We start from the raw sequence: 20824 nt of genomic DNA on the forward strand, positions 1-20824 counted from the left end.
ACAAGTCAGCAGCAGTGACAAGACCCAACAGAGACAGCCAGGCCTCAGCCTTGGCTCCAGTCAGCAGGAAGGGCCAGGAGGAACGCCAGGAGAAGAACTTGGCTGTACCTCTCTCGGAGGAGCGAAGATCAGAGATGAGAGACCCACAAGTCTCACACAGCTAGCTCTATATAAGCAAGCCAAGCTCAGCCTCTGTCACTGTCTGACGAGTCCTTTTTATACTCTCTCCAAACACCACATGTTCAGCACGTGTCTTGCCTCATCATGTGTGTCTGTCTCGGCTGACACCGCTCTGTCAATCAGCCCACATCCGCAGAAATGGCAAGAAACTGCAGCACACCACCAGAAATTTTTTGGTGTGTTTCTGTGGAGTCCTGACATGGAGCTCAACTATGCAATGTAAGGTGGACCAGTGCATGTATGTTGTTAGCAAAGAATCCTTCATCACGTGTCCTCTCTCTTGTGTCTGCTTCAGTGGAACATTCCCTCACGAGTCTGCATTAGTCTTTCACCTGTGTCTACTTCAGGACACCATCAACATAACTGACTCTCCCTTTCCACTTCAGAGATCCACCTGCCCCTGCCTCCTGAGTGCTGGAACTAAGGGTGTGTACCACACTGTCCGGTCCAGGAGTCGCCACCGAACCCAGGACCTTGCATGTGCGGGCAAGCACTCTACCACACATGAATGGATGGATGGGTATCAGGGATAGCTCCTTTTTCTCTTCTCCACACCTCTCCTCTCTGTAGTGATGCTTATTAGGTCATGATAGCACAAGCGTTATTTAATGTCTCTGAAGCTTAGTCTTACCTGTAGGAAGGAATAATGAGATCATGACTAAATGTCTGTGGTTCTACCTAACGTTGTCATACTTGGGTGCTAGAAACTGTTCTCAGGGCCTCTGGAAGAGCGGTCAGTGCTCCTAACTGTCAGCCACCTCTCCAGCCTTCTACATTATTTTTTGTGTGTTTTTTGAGACAGGGTCTCTATTAAGTCCTGTTCTAGAACTCACTATATAGCTTGGGCTGGCCTTAAACTCACAGAAATCCTCCTGTCTCTGCCTACCAACTGCTGGGGATTAAAGGTGTGAGCCACCACACCTGGCCCCCCACATTATTTTTTGAAAGAGGGCGTCTCACTGAACCTGGAGCCCCTGATGAATGCTAGACTGGCTGGTCATGGAGACCAGGGATCTGACTGTCTTTGTCCTTTCCTCTACCCGAGTCTCCAGGAAGGTGCCGCCGTACCCCGCTGTTACATGAATGCAGCCTGTCTGCCCAGCCTGACCGTATCATGAGGAGGTGTCCTCTGACCTCCACACTGCTGTGTGAACACAGACACTAAATAGATAGATAGGTCTGGGGAGATGTCTCAGTGGGTAAAGGCCCTTGCTACCAAGCCCAGAGAACTGGTACCCATGGTAGAAGGAAAGAGCTGGCTTATATATGCAGGTTGTCCCAAAAGCTCCTCCCTAAAGGTAAATACATAAACATAGTTTAAAAAAATACTAATTCTAGTATTAGGATAAGGCAGAAGGATTGTGAGTTCAAGGCCAGCCGGAGCTAAATATAAAAGCCTTGTCTCCAAGCAGAGATAGGCTGGCTAAAAATTAACGAGGGACTATTTACAAGTGCCCACACATGCTCTCCACACAGTAAATGAAAAAAGAAAAACCCATAATGAATGCTTTAAAAACAAAAGCTTGTTATAGCTTTTAAATAATGTTTATTTTAATGTGTGCTCTCTCTCCAGCTCCTGTTTTTTTGTTTTGTTTTCGTTTTTTAGTGTTTTGAGATTGTGTCTTGCTGCATAGCTCTGGCTGGCCTGACACTCTTTATCTAGCTCAGATCTCTCAGAGATCAACCTGTCTCAGCCTCTCAAGTGCTAAGATAGAGCTGACCCACCGCTGCTGGCTCATGTACAGGTCTATAAATCAGAACTGTCTAACACAAATCTCGCCAGGCTAAAAGAAGGTGTTGGCAGCTCTGTCCCTCCAGGAGGCTGTAGGGTGGAGTAGAATTTCTTTTCTTGCTATTCCCAGTTTCTTAAAGCTGCTGCAAGTCTTGGCTCCTGGCCCTTCCCTCTGCTGCATAGCCAGCAGCGGCTGGTGCAGTCATTTCACACCTCTGTGTCTACTGCTCTGTAGCCAGCACACACAGTGTTTATGAATTTAAGGGTTCACGTGACTTCACTGAACCTACCTGGACAGTCCAGGATCATCTTGCTATCTCATAATCTTAACCTTATTCATATCTGCAGAGTTCTCTTTGCCACTCCAGATAACATTTGCAGGTTCCAGAGTTATGGCAGGACATCAATAAAGGGGCCATTATTCTGCATAAACAAGTACTCAGCTTTGCCCTCACTAAGTAGCAGTCATTCCAGGCCATGGATGCTCTGAGAGGTTCCAAGATGAAGCTGTGGCTTCAGGCACAGGATAGAGATGGTTTTGACTCGGATAAATGTACGGGATTGCAACCACGTATTTGAGAAGTCAAGAGACCTTAGGTCCGCAGGGGCCCTGGCAGCCTTGAGCAGAGGGTGTCTCAGTTGTACATTCCGGTGTAGAGCCTAAAAGGAAGTAGGTGGGAAGAGGAAAGACAGAATGGCCCCTTCTGCTGACAGCTAGGAAATTACTGCGTCAGTACCTCCGGGTTCTCCTCACTAGCCCCACTGGACGGATGGACCCATCTCGTCAGTCAAGCAGCAGATACCTGCTAGACACTGCAGCTGGCCTCAGAGATGCAGTGTCATCCACAAAGCCTGCTTCCTCAGGCCTGTCTGGTGGAGGAAATGACAGAGCTGCAGAGCCATTCTGTAGGATGCCATAGGAGCCAGCAGAAAGAAGCCTCCTCCCTCGTTCACAAGAGAGGCAGGACACCTTGAGGGAAGGTCCTTCTCACGGATAGCTGGAGAATGGGTTGGAATTCAAACAGCCCAGTTTGAATTGTCTTAAATAAAACTGGGCTGAGGGGCAGGAGAAGGTCAGCGTCAGGGGCTGCTACTGTAGTCAGTCTGGTTGTGTCTTCTACAACTACAGGAGAAGCTTGCTTCTGGTGCTGAGTCCACCCCAGGCTGCTTGCCCTCGAGGTGGTAGTCAGTCCACCCACATGCCTGGTCCTCACGTAGGAAGCCCCTAACTCTCCAGAGCTGCTGAGAATGGGACCCACGTGCTCCTATCACCCGGTTCCCTCTAGGCATCTGATTCCAGGTCAAGGCTCACCTCTCAGCTGATTCCTAAGGCCAGATAATCTTCACTATTTTCCATATACTATTTGGGTCAGGCCTAATTCCTGAACCTCTCACCGCACAAAATGGACTTGTGCTTCCCAGGACACTTGATTTGATTTCAGGCAGGAAGCTGGTAGTTCAGTCAGTGGTAAGCCTGGCGCCCTTAGGAAGGGGGCGGAGCGAAGGGACAGAGAGAAGCCAGCTTGGTCCAGTCATTTCCTGTTCTTTGCTGTGAAACCCTGGGGTCCGCTCCTCATACCTTCCACTGTTTCTAAGTTCAAATTCATTATGTACCGTTGACCGCCTCATTTTCTCTGTTTTTTTTTTTTTTTTTCCTTAAGATTTGTTTATTTTATCTCATGTATACAAAGAGTGTTTTGCCCGCATTGTACTGGTACCCACCGAGATCCAAAAAGGGCAACAGATGCCTTGGAACTGGAGTTATAGGCATTTGTGAGCCAACCATGTGGGTGCTGGGAATTGAACCTGCTGTTAGCCACTAATCCATCTCTCAGCCCCACTTTCTCTGATTTTTTTTTTAGATTTTATTTATTTTTATGTATATGAACACACTGTCACTCTCTTCAGACACACCAGAAGAGGGCACCAGATCTCATTACAGATGGTTGTGAGCCACCATGTGGTTGCTGGGATTTGAACTCAGGACCTCTGGAAGAGCAGTCAGTGCTCTTAGCCGCTGAGCCATCTCTCCAGCCCACTTTCTCTGATTCTTAACTAACATCCTCAAGATAAACACTCAGGCTCAGATTATCTTTTTGCATTAATCTCTAGGACCTGCCTTTTGTGGGGAGTGAGGTTGGAGGAAGGCAGGAATGGAGCACAGGGCCACAAAGACGCTACAAGCCTTCTGGCCCTAAACTTGTCCCTTCAAGGAACTGTACCCATGCCTTCCAGGGATAGACAGGTTTTATAATTACTTTTAAATTACTAATTTATAATTACTAATGTATGAGTTTCCTGCAAAGTGGGATCAAAGAAACCTGCTTTTATAACTGAGGTGTCCAGTGTCAGCTGACCCTGCGTGTGAAAGCTCTTTATATGCTGTAAGGGGGTGGGGGAGCATTTTAGTTCTGGCCCACACTTGTCCCCGGCAGATGCTGAAGGTGAGGCGGTTTGCTTGCCTGACCCCACTTCTCTCGGATTGAGCTTCTCGGGGAGCTGTCCGTTCACTTAACCCTCTGTTTCCTCCGCAGGGTCACTCGGGATGTGTCAACTGTCTGGAGTGGAACGAGAAAGGAGAGTAAGTATGAGCTCCGGGGAAGCGGGTTCCTCAGTGTGGTACATCTAAGGAGACATCCTGAGCTTATCCCATGACTGTCGACACAGAGGTTTGGATAAACATCCAAACCCTATTTTACTATAGGCCCATGTATTGGGCAAATATTGGAAATTCTCAGCAAAAGTAAAATATAATCTAGTCCTGTTTATAAGCTGACCTTCAACTGCAACATCTACTGTCCTTTGAGACATCTGTGCCCAACTCCTGTCCTCTGGGCCTGGGGGAGAGGCAGCCGGGGCTGGGAGAAGTCAGAGCTCCTAATTCTGCCCACAGCTTGCTGGCTTCTGGCTCCGACGACCAGCACACCATCGTGTGGGACCCACTGCACCACAAGAAGCTGCTCTCCATGCACACAGGACACACAGCAAACATCTTCTCTGTCAAGGTGAGGAAGATGAGCCACACGGTGGGACTGGGCTGTGGGCACGGTTGCACTGGTGCAGCATGTCCCACATGCATGTTCCTGTGGTGTGAACATGGGCTAGTGGAGCCTGAGCCCTGTCTGGTCTATGTTCTTCTTAAACCACTGAACGACTCAAGAGATCCGTTTATATTTATTAAATTTGTATATATTTGTTAGTGTGGGAGTACACGTGTGCCATGATGTGCATGTGTGTGGTCATGTATGTGGAGGTCATATGGACACTGGCATGAGTCGGTTCTTGCCTTTCACCCTGTGGTTCTTGGAGCTCATTCAGGTCAAAAGACTTGAAAGCCAGCACCTTTACCCACTGAGCCATCTTGCTGTCCCTTAGTCCACTGGGAGCAGGTGAATCCCCTGTCCTCTCTAAGCCTGTGTCCTGTCCCGTTAGAAGGGAAGCAGCTAAGGAGAATCTTCAAACCACCATGTGGTTGCTGGGAATCAATCCTGGATTTCTGGAAGAGCAGTCAGTTCACTTAACAGCTAAGCCATCTCTCCAAGTCAGTATTTTTTAAATCTCAAAAAATGTTTTAATGAGCAAGTAGCAACTCAGAGGATTGATTTACAATTCATTTAGATAATTGATTTCTTTTTGTTTTTAAAGATTTACTTATTTATTATATACACAGTGCTCTGCCTGCATGTGAGAAGAGGGCACCAAACCCATCACAGATGGTTGTAAGCCACCATGTGGTTGCTGGGATTTGAACTCAGGACCTCTGGAAGAGCAGTCAGTGCTCTTAACTGCTGAGCCATCTCTCCAGCTTGATCACTGATTTCTAAAAACGTTTGTGAGCCAGGTTTGGTTACACACTCATACAGTCAAGTTCTAGCACTTGGGAGGTGGATGTAAGAGAGGATCAAAAGCCTAGAGTTCTCAGCCACATAGTGAATTCATAAAAATAATAAAGCCTGGAGAAATGGCTCAATGGTTCAGGGAACTTGCTGCTTGTGTAGAAGACCAGGGTTTGCTTCCCAGAACCCTATGGAGGCTAATTCCAGTTCATCAGATTGGACTCCCATTTCTTACTTCCAAGGGCAGACATGCAAAACACTCATACATATAAAATAAAATAGATCTAGCATAGATCTTATAGGTCTTCTACCTTGTCATAGGAAACATTGCTAAAAGGGAGTTTAGCTGAGAGGAGGTGGGGACCCTACAGACCTTAGAAGGCCTGTTCTGTAAGACCGTTCCTTGGAGGCAAGTCTCCTATAACTGCAGGCCTGAACCTCAGCCGTGTGAACTTCTGGTCGTCCACTGTGCCTCCTTTGAGTACTAAACACAAGTGTATGTGGTGCTGGGGACAGAACCCAGGGCTTCATGGATGCCAGCCAAGCACTTTACTGTCTACAGTCTATAGGTTTTCATCCCTGTGCACAGAAGTTAGTTCTCGGTCCCAGAGACCAAGCCCTGAAGTGGCTGTTAGGCCTTAGAATCACATGTAGGGCTGGGGAAGGAAGAGCTCCTGATGCTTGGGGCTCCTTGTTTATTATTTGCTGTTTGAGGCAAGGTTTCACTATGTAGACCAGGCTGCCCTCGAACTCATAGAGATCCACCTTCCTCTTCCTCCGAATGCTAGCATTGAAGGCGTGTGCTGCCATGTCTGGTCTGTACAGCCTCTGAGATGTGTCAGAGTGAGGGGCTCTCTGAAGGTGTCAGGCAGGGAGGTGAGATGGGATCAACCTGGATCAAGATTTTGGGAAGTCTGACACCCAGGTGCTTTATCCCAACAAACTTAACCACTGTTTAATCTGGAAAAAAGTTTCCTGGGTACTAGAATCCGTGGTGCACGCAGTTGTAATTAGACTGAAACTCAACTTGGGGCGTGTGCCATTTCTTCCAAGAGAATGGGCTCTGGCTGCCTGCACTAACTAAAGGGCCTAAGCTGCGTCTGGCCTGGGCTTAGTCATACAAACAGCATCCCAGTCTTCTAGGCTGTTAGCCACCTCTGGTCCTGGTTGTAGGAGCTTTAATACGCCCTGGCCCATCAGGTAACACAGACCACCAGGCTGTTAATCATTTCCAATTCCCAGACTTCTGCATAGAAGAACGGGTTTTACATCGTTCCATTGGAAAGAATCTTGCATGCTTTTTCTCCTGGTTTTTTGGAGATCTGTGGGTGCAGGGCCTTGGTGCCATGCTCCCACAGCAGGGTTTTGTACTGAGGCTGCCTGTCAATTGGCACTTTGGTGCCAGGTTTAAGGATCCGAAGTGAGCTGTGAGGAGAGCCCCGCCTGCAGTTGTACACTTTGTATGTGAGGGTGCGTGTGAGTGTGCGGCTGACTAAAACACTCCACTGCCTCCTCTCCCTGGCTAATGTGAAAAGCAGAGGCTTGACCCGAAATCATGGCCACCTGAGAGCTCGATAGCTGACCTTAGCGCCCGAACTGCCTCACTGCCTTTCTCTCACCTCCTGTGGTGAATGAATGAATACCTGTGGTTTTTCTAGAACAACTGCAGCTTGGTTTGTGGTTCTGATGACCAACACATGATGTGCGGGAGTCCCCTTGTGCCAAAGGAGCTGACAGCACTGTCTGTGTGACCAAACCTGGGAACTGAGAGTCTTCAGTTTGGCATCACCCGTTCAGTGGCGATGTTTTGACAGTAGTTGTACACAACCCTTCTGGCGCTTTTATTGTCGCCCTTTGGTTTGATTTGCTTTTGTTTTCTTTTTTTCTTTTCTTTTCTTTTCTTTCTTTTTTTTTTTTTTTTTTTTTTTTGGTTATTGGTGGTGATGGTGGGGGTTGTTTTGGGTTTTTTTTGAGATAGGGTTTTACTGTGTAACAGTCTTGGCTGTCCTGGAACTCGCTTTGTAGACTAAGTTAGCCTTGAACTCACAGAAATCTGCCTGCCTCTGTGTCCTGAGTGCTGGAATTCAAGGCATGCACCATCACCCAGCTAAAAGTACATTTTCAAAAAATGTATTATTATTGTTTCTATAGATAGTGATATGGGAGGGGGATATGTGGAAGCCAGTGGACAGCTTTTTGGAACTGATTCTTTCCTGCCTTTTTGTGGGACCCCAAGACTGTTTTCTTTTTTCTTTTTTTTAAAGATTTATTCATTTATTTTATATATAAGTACACTGTAGCTGTCTTCAGACACACCAGAAGAGGGCATCGGATCTCTTTACAGATGGTTGTGAGCCACCATGTGGTTGCTGGGAATTGAACTCAGGACCTCTGGAAGAGTAGTCAGTGCTCTTAACCACTGAGTCATCTCTCCAGCCCCTTTTTCTTTTTTTTAAGCTTATTACGTATACAGCACTCTGCATGTGTGCCTGCAGGCCAGAAGACTGTTAAAGATGTTATTCCAGATCTCATTATATGATGGTTATGAGCTACCATTTGGGTGCTGGGAACTGAACTCAGAACCTCTGGAAGAACAGCCAGTGCTCTTAACCTCTGAGCCTTCTCTCCAGTCCCTCAGGATAGAGTTCAAGTCCCCAGGCTTGTTTGGCAAGCGCCTTCACCCAGGGAGCACTCTTTCCAGTTTGTTTAAGAAAAGCCTTCTTTTCAATGGAGGGCATTAAAACACTGCCTCTGGGCATTTAAAATATTTTGTCCATGCTCTCCCCCTGGTGGCAACTGTGGTACATTGCAAATGTGGCAGCACTGAGGGCTCACTGTTACTGCTGTGGCTTTAACCTGTGCTGCCTCCACACAGGAGTAAAGATTGCTGCGTGCCCTAAAAATAAGTGTATGTATTCCTGTCTAAGTGGCAGAGCATAAAAGCATTGTTTTGTTTCTCTTCCAAATCAACTGAAAAGGAGAGCTGAGTATAGCTCTGTGAGAGCACTTCCCTGCCATTCTCCATGCCAGTACCTGACCTGTCCCCAGGACAGGGAAGGAAGGAGGGAGATAGACAGACAGACGCAGAGAGGGAGGGGGGTGTTGTCCATGTCTTCTGGAAGGCTGTGTTCTCCACTTGACTGGGGCGACGGCAGTACCTACAGTGGTCAGCCCCTCTCCACGGTCTAGCATCTGGACTCTTCCCACTGTTTGCTACATAAGGATTGCTTTGCTGAGCATTCTTGGCCAGATACCCTTTTCTCTTTTGGATCTTTCTTAGAAGTGGGAGTTTAGGTCAAAAGATGGGAATTGCTTTTTTTTTATTATTTGTTTTTTAAAAGGTTTATTTATTCATTTTATGTATGTGAGTACACTGTAGCTGTCTTCAGACACACCAGAAGAGGGCATCAGATCTCATTACAGATGGTTGTGAGCCACCATGTGGTTGCTGGGAATTGAACTCGGGACCTCTGGAAGAGCAGTCAGTGCTCTTAACCACTGACCCATCTCTCCAGCCCCAGGAATTGCTTTTTTATCCAAACCTGGATGGCTGGACATGTGTGTGGGTGAACTGAGGTGTGGGTAGATGGATGTGTGGATGTATGTATGTATGCGTGGGTGGGTGTGTGGATTGTTGGGTGGGTGTATGGATGTGTGGATGGATGGATGGATGGATGGATGGATGGATGGATGGATGGATGGATGGATGGAGGATGAATGGAAAGGAGGGAGGGAGGGAGGATGCATATGTAAAGCTGACAGTCTGGGTTTGAACAGCCTTGCTGTGTTCTGAAGTGGTTGGTTGCAGTTCACTTGCTGGCTTTACTTTATTTCAGTGCTGAAATTGAGCCGGGGTTCAAGCGTGTTATACATGTGGTCTGCAGTAAGCTACACCTTAGCCATGACCCTTAAAGGTTTTTCCTTCATCTATGCTCAGGATTAAACTTAGGTTTTACACTAAGTGAGTGCTCACCACCGAGAGAAAACCCAGCCTTTGACTGTAAGGAGTTGTTTTCGGTGTCAGCAAGGTAGAGCGGCTGCCCTGTCTAGTGTTTAGGAATTGTTAGTGAGGCTTGTCATCCCCTCAGTTCCTGCTCGGAGAGGGTCAGACAAGGGTTCCTTAGGCAGACTCTATGAAGTACACCGGGGTTGAACGTCTGTGCTGATGAAGCTTTTATAGACACTGACTTTCCTAACTGATGAGAGAGGCAGGAGGCGTGCTGACCGCCAGGCCAGTCTCCTCAGTGGCCAGCTCCACCCTATCTCCTGCCATCATTCAATCTCTTGTGAGCAGTTCCTGCCGCATGCTGGAGACCGAATCCTGATCACGGGGGCAGCTGACTCCAAGGTGCACGTCCATGACCTGACGGTGAAGGAGACGATCCACATGTTTGGAGACCATACAAACCGGGTGAAGCGCATTGCCACGGCACCCATGTGGCCTAACACGTTCTGGAGCGCTGCTGAGGACGGGCTCATCCGGTAAGGGTCTCTGCGGACTTCCTTGTGTGTCCTCACTTCAGTGGCTCTGCTGCAGGCCTCCCTCCACAGACAGGAAGTGGGTCTCTATCCCCCAACGCTCCCTCTCCCTGTTCCAGTGTCCGATGGTGGTTGCGTATTTACCCTGCCCCCTTCAGACAAAGATGGCATTTTTGCCCTTCTTTCTCTTTCCTTTTGGGGTGCTGGGAGTCAAGCCCGTGGCCTCTTACATATCAGATAGATTTTCTGCCACTGAGCTAAGTTACAGACACCACTGTTTCATGGGAAGGTTGGGTGCAGAAATGGGGCTTGCTCTGTAGCCAGCCAGGTTGTGCTTATTAGGTCTTAGCTCCTCGGCTGTTCAAGTCCTGAGCTCCCTGAGATCACAGGCTTATCCTCAGCCAGCCCCCACTCTGTTGTTATGAGAGCGGATCTCTCTGTTCCTCAGGCTGGCTTCAAACACAGGGCTCAGTAGAGCCCACATTCTGCCTCCTAGGCAGCTAGATCACGAGCATGCGCCTTCATGAGGTCATGCGTAACTCACTACAGTGTGGTTACAAGGAGGCAAGGAGGCCTCTGAAGCAAGGCAGAACAGGTCCAATCCTAGTTCTCTCCCGCTGTGAAGTGTGGAAAGGCCACTGCACTGGAGAACTTTTCTTTCTTTATAACACAGGAGTAATCATGGCATCTCCTTTGAGGCTGTGAGTATGCTAACCGAGAACATTCGTGCCCAGCACACAGTAGTTAGAGGGCAGCCCGGGCCAGTGGCATGCATGCTCAGGAAGCACTTGCTGACCTAGCAGATCACCTGAGCATCAGGACCCGGGCAGAGCCACGGGCAGCAGAAATATCCTAGCCCGGTGTGACTGTGAGCTGGACTTCAAGAGCATAGGCGACGGGCGGGAAGAGGGAGAACGGATTCCCCACCCGAGCCGGTGGGTGTCACGAAGGCAGAATAAAGTGACGTAGGAGATAAAGAATGCTGTGGGCACAGGCTGGGGATACAGCTAGGCAGCAGAGAGCTCACCTAACGTATTTGAAGCCCTAGAGCCAATCCCTAGTACAGAGAGGGAAGAGAAAGGCTATACTCAGAATTGGCCCACATAGAAAGCTGAGGAAGGCAAGGTATGTGAAATTGGGTCTTAAAAGTCAGACTGGAGTCTGATAAGCCTAACGCTCAGGCTGCAGGTACCACGTGGCAGAAGAACGATGTCAGACTATTTTAGGAAGAGCAGTCCCGTTAAGATGGCCTAGAAGAACAAGGTAACTGTGTGAGGCTTTTAGAGCCAGCAAGAAGTGACTGAGTGGATGGGTGATGCCACGCCCCCTTTTGGAAGTCCTGTGTAGTGCGGCAGAACTGTCCTCCGCCCTGGCAGGACACTGCTTTTCCTTTGCTGTGCAGTTGGGGCTGAGGGGCTGGCAGGCTGGCCCTGGCTTTCATGGTCTTAGGCAGCTCTCAGATAAGCTCAGCTCTGTTCTCTTCCCCCTTGTAGCCCTTGCTTCCTGAAAGTCGGTTAGGATGGAGTTTTTATTTGGTTCATTGATTGGTTTTTAAGGAAAGGTCTTACTATGCAGCTCAGGCTGTCCTCAACCTCACTACGTAGATCAGGACTTGAACTCATGATCCTCCTGCCTCAGCCTTCGGAATGCTAAGATTACAAGCATGTACCATGACACCCAGCTAACGTAAGAGCTTTCATGCCATGGTCTTCGCAGGTGTTCTGCTCTACACTTCAAAGATGTGATATCCCAGAGAGTCTACTGAATTTCTCTGACCATTAGTGTTGGAGTGGCACCGGGCTGGTGGTCCATTTGAAACACTCAGGACCGTGCCAGATGAACAGCACGTTTTAGCTCGGTATTAGCAATCAGTGAAACAGTAGCAATCTCAAGTGTAGGGTCTACCCTAAGGGTTAGTTTAGGATATCAGAATATGTTAAGCCAGACATAGTGGTGCATACCTTTAATCCCAGCACTTTAGGAGACAGAGGCAGACAGATCTCGGAGTTGGAGGCCAGCCTGCTCTACAGAGTGAGTTCCAGGACAGTCAGCTACATAGTGAGACCACGTTTCAAAAAGGAGAAAGAAAGACAGGCACCTGGCTTGCAGTGTGCACCGTCCTCTCTTGCCTTACAAGGACTTGGTTTCTCCCCTGCTCTCTACATAAGAAACCTAGTCACTAACTTGGTCCTCTCTTACAGCCAGTATGACCTTCGGGAGAACAGCAAACATTCAGAGGTGCTGATTGACCTAACAGAATACTGTGGCCCGATGGTGGAGGCCAAGTGCCTCACTGTCAATCCCCAGGATAACAACTGCCTGGCCGTAGGGGCCAGTGGGCCCTTTGTGAGGCTCTATGACATTCGAATGATCCATAACCACAGGTATGACCAGCAGCCCTGCGGGCAAGACACTGGGAACCCCCCTCCCCCGACACCGAATAGTTTGCCTGTAATCCCACCCCCAAAATCACTGTATATTTCCTGCTGGTTACCTTACTGCTGTTAGTATCTGTACAGAGTGACAGTCTTTTTACAGAATTCTTTATCTGTGTGTATGGGGGCAGGGATAGTTTTGTGTGCCATGGTGCATGGGTAGAGACCAGAGGACCTTTTAGGGAGTTAATTCTCTGCTCCTATCCTGTGGGTCCTGGGGACTCGAACTCTGGTCGTCAGACTTGGCAAGCAGAGCCAGTTTAGCAGCCCCAGAGTCAGTCTTGGTTTTCGGTTTTTCCTCCTCCTGCCCCCTTGTTTTTTGACACAAGGTCTTATGTATTATGCAGTCTTTTTTTCCCCCTGAGACAGGGTTTCTCTGTGTACCCCTGGCTGCCTGGAACTCACTACGTAGACCAGGCTAGCCTGGTCATAGCAGTCAACCTCCCTATGCCTCCTAAGTGCTGGGGTTGAAGGCGTGCATCACCACGGCCGGGCTTTGTCATGTGATCTTGGCTGGCCTTGAACCCACTATGTAGGTCAGGCTGGCCTTGAATTCATAGAGATCTACTTTGCCTCCCCAGTGCTGAGATTATGCCAGCATGCCTGACCCCAGAGCTAGTCTTACATACGTGATACTTTGTGTATACAGCTTTGCTTATTATGATGATATTGGGACAGAACACGTAGCCTTGTACATGCTAGGCACATGTTCTACCAAGGAACTACACACCTGTCCCTCTTTTATTTTTTCTTAAAAATTGAAAGCTTGGGGCTGGAGAGGTGGCTCAGCGGTTAATATTTGTTTGGTTCCCATACCCTCATGGCAGCTCACTCCTCCAGCCTTGGGGCACCTGGCTTCTTCTCACACTTGCACTCACATGCTCAGACCCTCACATAGTCACATAAATTTTTTTAAAATAGAATGTATATTTGAAACAGAAAAGAAAAGGTAAAATCAAGAATGGTGGCACACGGGGTTGGGGATTTAGCTCAGCGGTATAGCACTTGCCTAGGAAGCGCAAGGCCCTGGGTTCGGTCCCCAGCTCCAAAAAAAAAAAAAAAAAAAAAAAAGAATGGTGGCACACTACTGCAATCCCGACACTTGAGATGTAGGGAGAGAGGATCAGAGGTTCGAGGCTATCCTCTTCAGAGCTGAATCTGAAGTCAACCTCAGCTAATGTGACCCTGTCTCAGGACAGAAAGAAGGGAGCGAGGCCAGTCTCTTGGGAGAACCCAAGCATTCTCCACACACAGCCTTGGCTATCCCTGATCCTAGGACAGGTCTAGCCTGCTCTACTTTTACTGATGGTTATATAAAGAGCAAACCTTGGAGTCGCTTGTAGCAGGAAGAAAGACAACTCTGTCCTTCTGTACCCCTCAGGACATAACGCTGGGCTTTCCCTGTGGAGTGTGTGACTCAGCTAGCCAGAGACAGCTAACCAGTTTTAACCTGTCCAATTTCCTCCCATCAGAAAGAGCATGAAGCAGAGCCCTTCGGCGGGTGTGCACACCTTCTGTGACCGGCAGAAGCCCCTTCCGGACGGTGCAGCACAGTATTATGTCGCAGGTAGGGCCCAGCCTGGCTCGTGCCTGGACCTTGGCTCTTTGTAGGGCTGTCCAGAGGGATCGGGGTTAGAATCAGACAGGTCCGGCCTTCACGCCTCATTTTGACCAGCCGTGTTAACTGTCAACGAATCACTTAACTCTGAGGAGTTTCTTCTCTCTAAAATGGGATTGGAATCCCAGAACTCCAGAGGCTAAGCAAGAAGCTTCAAACCACAACACTAATCTGAAAGCTAGTAATTAAACCAGGCCGGACGACATCGCAAGACCCCGAGTCACACACGAAGTGACCCAGGGCAAACCACAGGCTGCTGGCCTGGCCCATTGACTGTACCGAGGGCTCAGCACTTGTGGCTGCCTCCATGAAGTTGGTTGCTAGCATTTTCAATCTGGCTGTCTTTGCACTGTCCCCTGACTCAGCCTAGGGTTATTGCGTTCTTCTTGCCAGGTCACCTGCCGGTGAAGCTGCCTGACTATAACAGCCGCCTGAGAGTGCTGGTCGCCACTTACGTGACCTTCAGCCCCAATGGTACAGAGCTGCTGGTCAACATGGGAGGAGAGCAGGTAGGTCCCACTCCAGCGAGGTGAGGCCTCACCAGCATTGCCTAGCGTGGCAGACAGAAGTGTCAGCGTCCTCGTAATGACATTGTGACATGCGAGGGACCCCAGTTACTCTAACCTAGCCTTTCTATTTGCTGTTTCTTTTTAGTGAACTAGACAGATGTATGGTATTTTGGCTAAGAATGCTTTAAAGGGTCTGGCAAGTGGACTCCTCGGGTAAAATGCTTGCTGTTCAAGCCTGACAACCTGCGTTTAGTCCTAGATCCCAAGGAGTAGAAGGAGAGTACCAACTCTCCCCCTGTCCCTTTGGGATGGAGATGGTGGCACACACTTTTATTCCCAGCACTTGGGAGGCAGAGGCGTGTGGATCTCTTGAGTTTAAGACCAGCCTGGTTTACACACTGAATTCCAGGCTAACCAGAACTATTGAAGACAAATGGGAAAAAGTTGCCGTGACCTCCATGTGCACTGTGGTGTGGCTTGCCTGCATTCCCAGGGACACCACACACTCCCAGACTAAGAAAAAGGAGAAGATAGGCATTGAAACTGACAGGCCGTGGGCTAGGGATGGTCGTCACTGAGTACAGTGCTTGCCTACCATGCACAGAACCCTGCGTTTGATCCCCAGCTCCACATAAGCCAGGAAACCAGGGATGGTGATCTATGCCCTCAAATCCACATGTGCAAGAGGTAAACACTAGAGGATGAGGAGTTAAAGATCATCCTTGGTCATATGTAAAAAGTTCAAGGCCAGCCTAGGATACATGGAACCCTATCTGAGAGGAGAGGGAGGGAGAGAAGAGGAGATGAAGAGAGAAAGGAAGTGGCAGATCATGCTGGCTTCCTATGGTGGCTTCTGTAATCCCAGCCTCAGGAGGCTGACGAAGGAGATAGAGAATCCAGGGCCACCCTCAGCTGCGCAGTGAGAGCAGCCTCTGAAAGACACTACCTGCCACTTACTGTTTCCAGTGACTTCAAGCATTGTCTTTTTCCGAGCCTCAGTTTCCTCCTGGTTCCCTTGAGGCTTAGAGCTCAGTCAAACTGAGATCTAGGACCAGCTTTGAGAAGTGTCACTTGATGGTGCCAAGGTGCCAACCCCTGTTTATGTGCCCTCAACTCGGGTGTGTGTGTGCTGAGCCTGTAGAAATTCATCTCCAGTCGTCTCCTGCTGTGGCACTAGCATTGTCGTGTACATGATGGGGACAGATGCAAATACAGACAGCCCTGAGGTGACAGCAAACACGGGCAGTGGACCTGTCACAAGCAAGGTGTAAATACAAAAGAGCCGGGCTGGAGAGTGGGTGAGCATCTGGCTTGAGGGTGATAGGGGTGCACGGAAGGCCTGGCAGAGCAGTCAGAGGCAGGCAGGGCTGGTTGGAGTCCTATCTGTGCTGTCCCCTGCTCTTAGGACCCTGGTAAGGTATGGAATTCTGAGTCTGCATTTCTTCATCTGAGAAAGGACGATGCTGGTACTAACGGGCTCTTCGTGTTGTGCTTTATGTCCATACAGAACACTTAGCAGAACCCTGCAACAAAATAAGCATTGACTAGCACTCAGTAAATATGCCTAACAGATACATATTTGCCTGCTGACAGGGTAATTGGCAGCAGTGTCACTCTTTGTAGCTTCTCTTCTCTGAGGCCTCAGTTTTCTCATCTATAAAACAAGATGTTTGCGCCTTTGAGGCCCTTTCAGATTTAAATGTGTGCTCCCAGGTAATGACCAATGTCAGCAAGGGCCTCATAGCTACCCCAGACTCAAAAGCTTAGAGGATTTTCCTGTTTAAGGTTCCTTTCGTGGAAACGGCTGGCCAGCTCCGTGGTGCCATGCGCAGCGCTCACTGGAGCTGAGGATCCTGGTCTTGAAAGCTGCTCAGCTCTTGCTGATGCTTCAGCCGTTTCCTTGCCTCATGGCCTCCATCTCTCCTCAATCCTAGGTGTACTTGTTTGACTTGACTTACAAGCAACGGCCATATACCTTCCTCTTGCCTAGAAAATGTCACTCAGTGGGTAAGTTCTCCCCTAGGGAGCCCATGCTGTGGTGGGTGGAGGCTCGTGTGCTTTCTTCTGTGGGGAAGCCCACTCTCGACTCTGAAATGTGTCCATACACTCAAAAAGGCAAGATCTCTACACTGCTCTTATCAGGACAGTCACGCACGGGGCAGAGATCTGTCCAAGCTTCGCATCCTGCTCCTGTGGAAGATGGGCCCTTCCGGTGCCCTGGCTCTTAAGAACTTGAAGAAGCTGCCCTTTTCCTTCTCGTCCTGGTTCATGTGTTTCTGCCTGTGGCTTACAGCTGATGTACCCACCCACCTCTTCACCCCCATCCCCTCCCCAAGCTCAGCTCTGGGGAACGGCAGACAGAAAGGAGCTATTCCCTCTGTGGCCAGCAGAGGGCACACGGTCTTTTCTTTACACCACTGCCTGCCTGTCCTGTTCCTCGGACTGGGTCTGACCTGGAAGAATTGTCTCACCATGGAGCCATCAGATCCTAGGATGGAAGCCAGAGATGCGGAGAAGTGAAGCCCTCCTCCTGAGTGTCACTGTTTCTTCCTTATCATTCTGCCAGAAGTCCAGAACGGCAAGATGTCTACTAATGGCGTGTCGAACGGCGTGTCGAACGGCCTGCACCTTCACAGCAACGGCTTCCGGCTGCCAGAAAGCAAGGGGTGTATCAGGTGAGGCCAACTGACCTCCATGGCCTCTCAGTCTTAGTGACAGCTTCTGGACAGGAGAGATGAATGGGTCCTGCAACCCTCTCTTCTTGAGAGACTACCCATCAGCCAACCACCGGCTGCTCTTTCCCCTCCCAGATCTGTGTAGCTGCCCACAGCTGTCTGCAGCGCCATTTCCAGTAATCCGTGTCCTCTTCTGGCTTCCTCAGGCACTGCAGTGACATTGATACAGGAAAAACACCCATAATACAAAAGTCTCAACAAAACACACACAATGCATGTAGTACACATGTGCACACATGCACACACACACACACACACACACACACACACCCTTCCTCCTGACCTTAACCCAGTTGTGAATCCCAGATGGTAGAGGCTGTACCAGAGGGACTTCTTAGAGCAGCTCGTGTTCCGAAAGCAGCTTCTGAGAGTCGGCCAAACATACCCAGAGTGAAGCTTGTCCCTCTGCCCCCGTCACTGGGGTAAGGGTCCCGGCACTGGACTTTGTCTCCCACGCAGATGATTCATCCCCCTCGTGTTATTTCCCATTTTACAGTACATCCCTGCCTCTGTTCTCTTCCCACCCGTCTGTTGGGCTTAGATGTTCAGATTGTCCGGTCCCTGAGAAAAACAGGGACCAGACAATCATAGGAGGAAGTACACTGGTTACAAGGTTTAATTCAGTGTGGATGCAGGTGGCATCGGTGGCTGTCACCTGAGCCCAAGCATTTTATTGATAATTGCTAACACCGTTAGACCTTCCACACAGCCTTTCCTGCCTCTCTTACTCACTCACAGTGTTTGGAATTACACATATTCCTTCTTGGTAATTGGAAATGACCCAAGCTCAGGGTGAAAGCGGCCTCTTCTCCAGGATGGCAGTGAGATGCCAGGGTCCATAAAACCATGCATGTTCTTGGGTAGGACTGCTAACCTTCACCTGGCCTGACTTTTCTCCTTCCCTCACAGCCCCCAGGTGGAGCTCCCCCCATACCTGGAGCGCGTGAAGCAGCAAGCCAACGAAGCCTTTGCCTGCCAGCAGTGGACGCAGGCCATCCAGCTTTACAGCAAGGCTGTGCAGAAGGCCCCTCACAACGCCATGCTCTACGGAAACAGGGCTGCTGCCTACATGAAACGCAAGTGGTGAGTAGGCACTGCAGAGGTCCCTGGGTCAGGACGAGGGCTGAAGCGCCTGGACCACGAGACCGAGTTGCTGGGGTATCCACAGAAGGTGGCATTAGCAACCCACTGCCCTTTGTAGGCCCCTCCTTTCTACCTGAGGCTGAGGTAGCACAAAACATTTAGTGTGCAGGTGATTCACGATTGCTTTGTTATAAGATGTGAATGAGGGGCTGGAGAGATGGCTCAGTGGTTAAGAGCACTGTCTGCTCTTCCAGAGGTCCTGAGTTCAATTCCCAGCAACCACGTGGTGGCTCACAACCATCTATAATGGGATCTGATGCCCTTTTCTGGTGTGTCTGAAGACAGCGAGTACTCATGTAAAAAAAAAAAAAAATCTTTAAAAAAAATATGTGAATGGAAGTAGGGATTAAGAGGAGCGATCATACTGATTACTGAAGAATTGAGGCTTGGATTGGACTTGAAAGAACAGTGGAGGGGTTGGGGATTTAGCTCAGCGGTAGAGCGCTTGCCTAGCAAGCGCAAGGCCCTGGGTTCGGTCCCCAGCTCCGGGAAAAAAAAAAGAACAGTGGAATCTTGATAGATACAACTGAGGAGCTTGAGGAACTTTATAACATGATTCTGCCGTTGAATGACCCTGCATTTGCTTTCTGGGCTCTTAGACCCACTCACTATACACTCACTGGTGGTAAAAGGAAAGACAGGTCAGTATCCTAAGACGCCTCACATCTTCAGAGGCCATCAGGGCCCCAGTCCTGCCTGCAGCGCCATCAGACAGGCAGGCAGGCAGGCAGAGCCCCATCCCCCAGCCAGGGCCAAGACTAGAGATGGATAGAGCTGGGCCCACAGCCATTTCTGCTCCGTCTGGCATCCGTCGGCTCTGCCCAGACAGACAGGCCAGCTGGTGTGCCATCGTCTGGCTGAAACTAGGCAGGCCTGGGGAAGCTTAAGAAACCCACCCAAGTCAGCAGAATGGGAGTGGGGGAGACGCCACACACGCAGAAGTTAGCTGAAGCACCGGGAGCTTCCCCAGGGATCAGAGGGCACCCACATTCAATAGAGGGCTGTCTGGGGTCCCGGCCATCTGAGGTGTATGACCTCTGTCACACTGGTTGGGTAGGATGTGACAGCCCCTTTCTAGGCTTAGCTAAGAGCTCAGCTTCGTGTGTGTATTTTTGCTGAAAGAAGTTGGTGATTTCCTAATTCACAGCTTGTTTTCTGAGTTCCTACTATGTGCCAGGTACTGGGGAAACAGACTTCTATCTCTCTGAATCCCTGTGCCCCAGAGGCCCAGCCTCTGGAAAGGAATAAAATCTCTAACATAGTTCAGCATGAAACGTGAGAGAGGCAGGAAGCAGTAAGTCTTGCAAACGGTCAGGTAAAGTGCTGTGGGCGCCAAGAAGAGTTGAGTCACCTCAGCTCAGGATCAGGGAAGCCTCAGGTGTCTGAATGGGCTGGAAGTGTGGGCAGCTCAGACAAGGCGATGAGGGGGAGGAGAGGAGTGTGGGGAAGGACACTGCAGGGAGAGGAGATGGTATGAACAAAGGCGTGGGGGCGGGGGACTGACTGAAGGGCCTGCTTCAGTACAGCAAATCCATTTGGCTGGAGCAGAGGGTTCTGGAAAGGACTGGCAGGGGATGAGTCTGTGAGGTAGCCTGGGGCTTGCCTGGAAAGGGCTTGGAATGCAGAGGGTGGCATTTGGCCTTGATTCAGTGTGTGATGGGCAGCTACTGGAGAGATTTGAGCAGGGATGTGCAGAGGGCTGTCTTTTCAGGGAGACTGATCTGGCAGTACATCTAGGATGGGTGAGCCCTGAGGCCAGCCTGCTCTTTTTTTTCCCCATCCCCACATGCCTGCCAGTGACCCCTAGAATGTCACATTCTGTCCCAGGCCAGTCTCCCCAGGGCTACCATCTGCTCCTGGAAACAGACCACCCTCTGGCTCCTGGCTGGTCTCTGGTCTGGCTCTTGCTAGGAGCTCAGAAAGGGGCACCTTGCAGGCAGTAACTGGGTTTCCACACAGCGCCTGATCCTTCGTCATAGCCACTCATTCTGACGCAGAACACACCATCAAAGCAGCTCTGTTTCCTGCCTGCCCCACATTGCTTAGCTGTGGGTCCCTAGTCTCAGAGTGACTCCTCCAAGAGCTGGGTGCTCCTCCTGACTACATGGCAAGAGAGGGTCGGGAGGCACCTTCCGTGACCTGTGCCCTTGATGAAGG

General features: G+C 49.7%; 1 protein-coding gene across 1 annotated transcript in view; it reads left to right on the plus strand.

The window, feature by feature from the left end:
* Wdtc1 (WD and tetratricopeptide repeats 1) overlaps positions 1-20824 on the plus strand; it is a 48038-nt gene that overhangs the window by 22607 nt on the left and 4607 nt on the right. Inside the window, exons 4-12 of the mRNA XM_032896558.1 lie at positions 4447-4493; positions 4806-4917; positions 10043-10230; positions 12429-12611; positions 14135-14229; positions 14674-14789; positions 16724-16796; positions 17356-17464; positions 18434-18607. Of these exons, the coding sequence (XP_032752449.1) occupies positions 4447-4493; positions 4806-4917; positions 10043-10230; positions 12429-12611; positions 14135-14229; positions 14674-14789; positions 16724-16796; positions 17356-17464; positions 18434-18607 (1097 nt within the window). The remainder of the gene's footprint in view (positions 1-4446; positions 4494-4805; positions 4918-10042; positions 10231-12428; positions 12612-14134; positions 14230-14673; positions 14790-16723; positions 16797-17355; positions 17465-18433; positions 18608-20824) is intronic.

The sequence above is a fragment of the Rattus rattus genome, chromosome 1, assembly GCF_011064425.1.
Source record: "Rattus rattus isolate New Zealand chromosome 1, Rrattus_CSIRO_v1, whole genome shotgun sequence".
Taxonomy (NCBI): domain Eukaryota; kingdom Metazoa; phylum Chordata; class Mammalia; order Rodentia; family Muridae; genus Rattus; species Rattus rattus.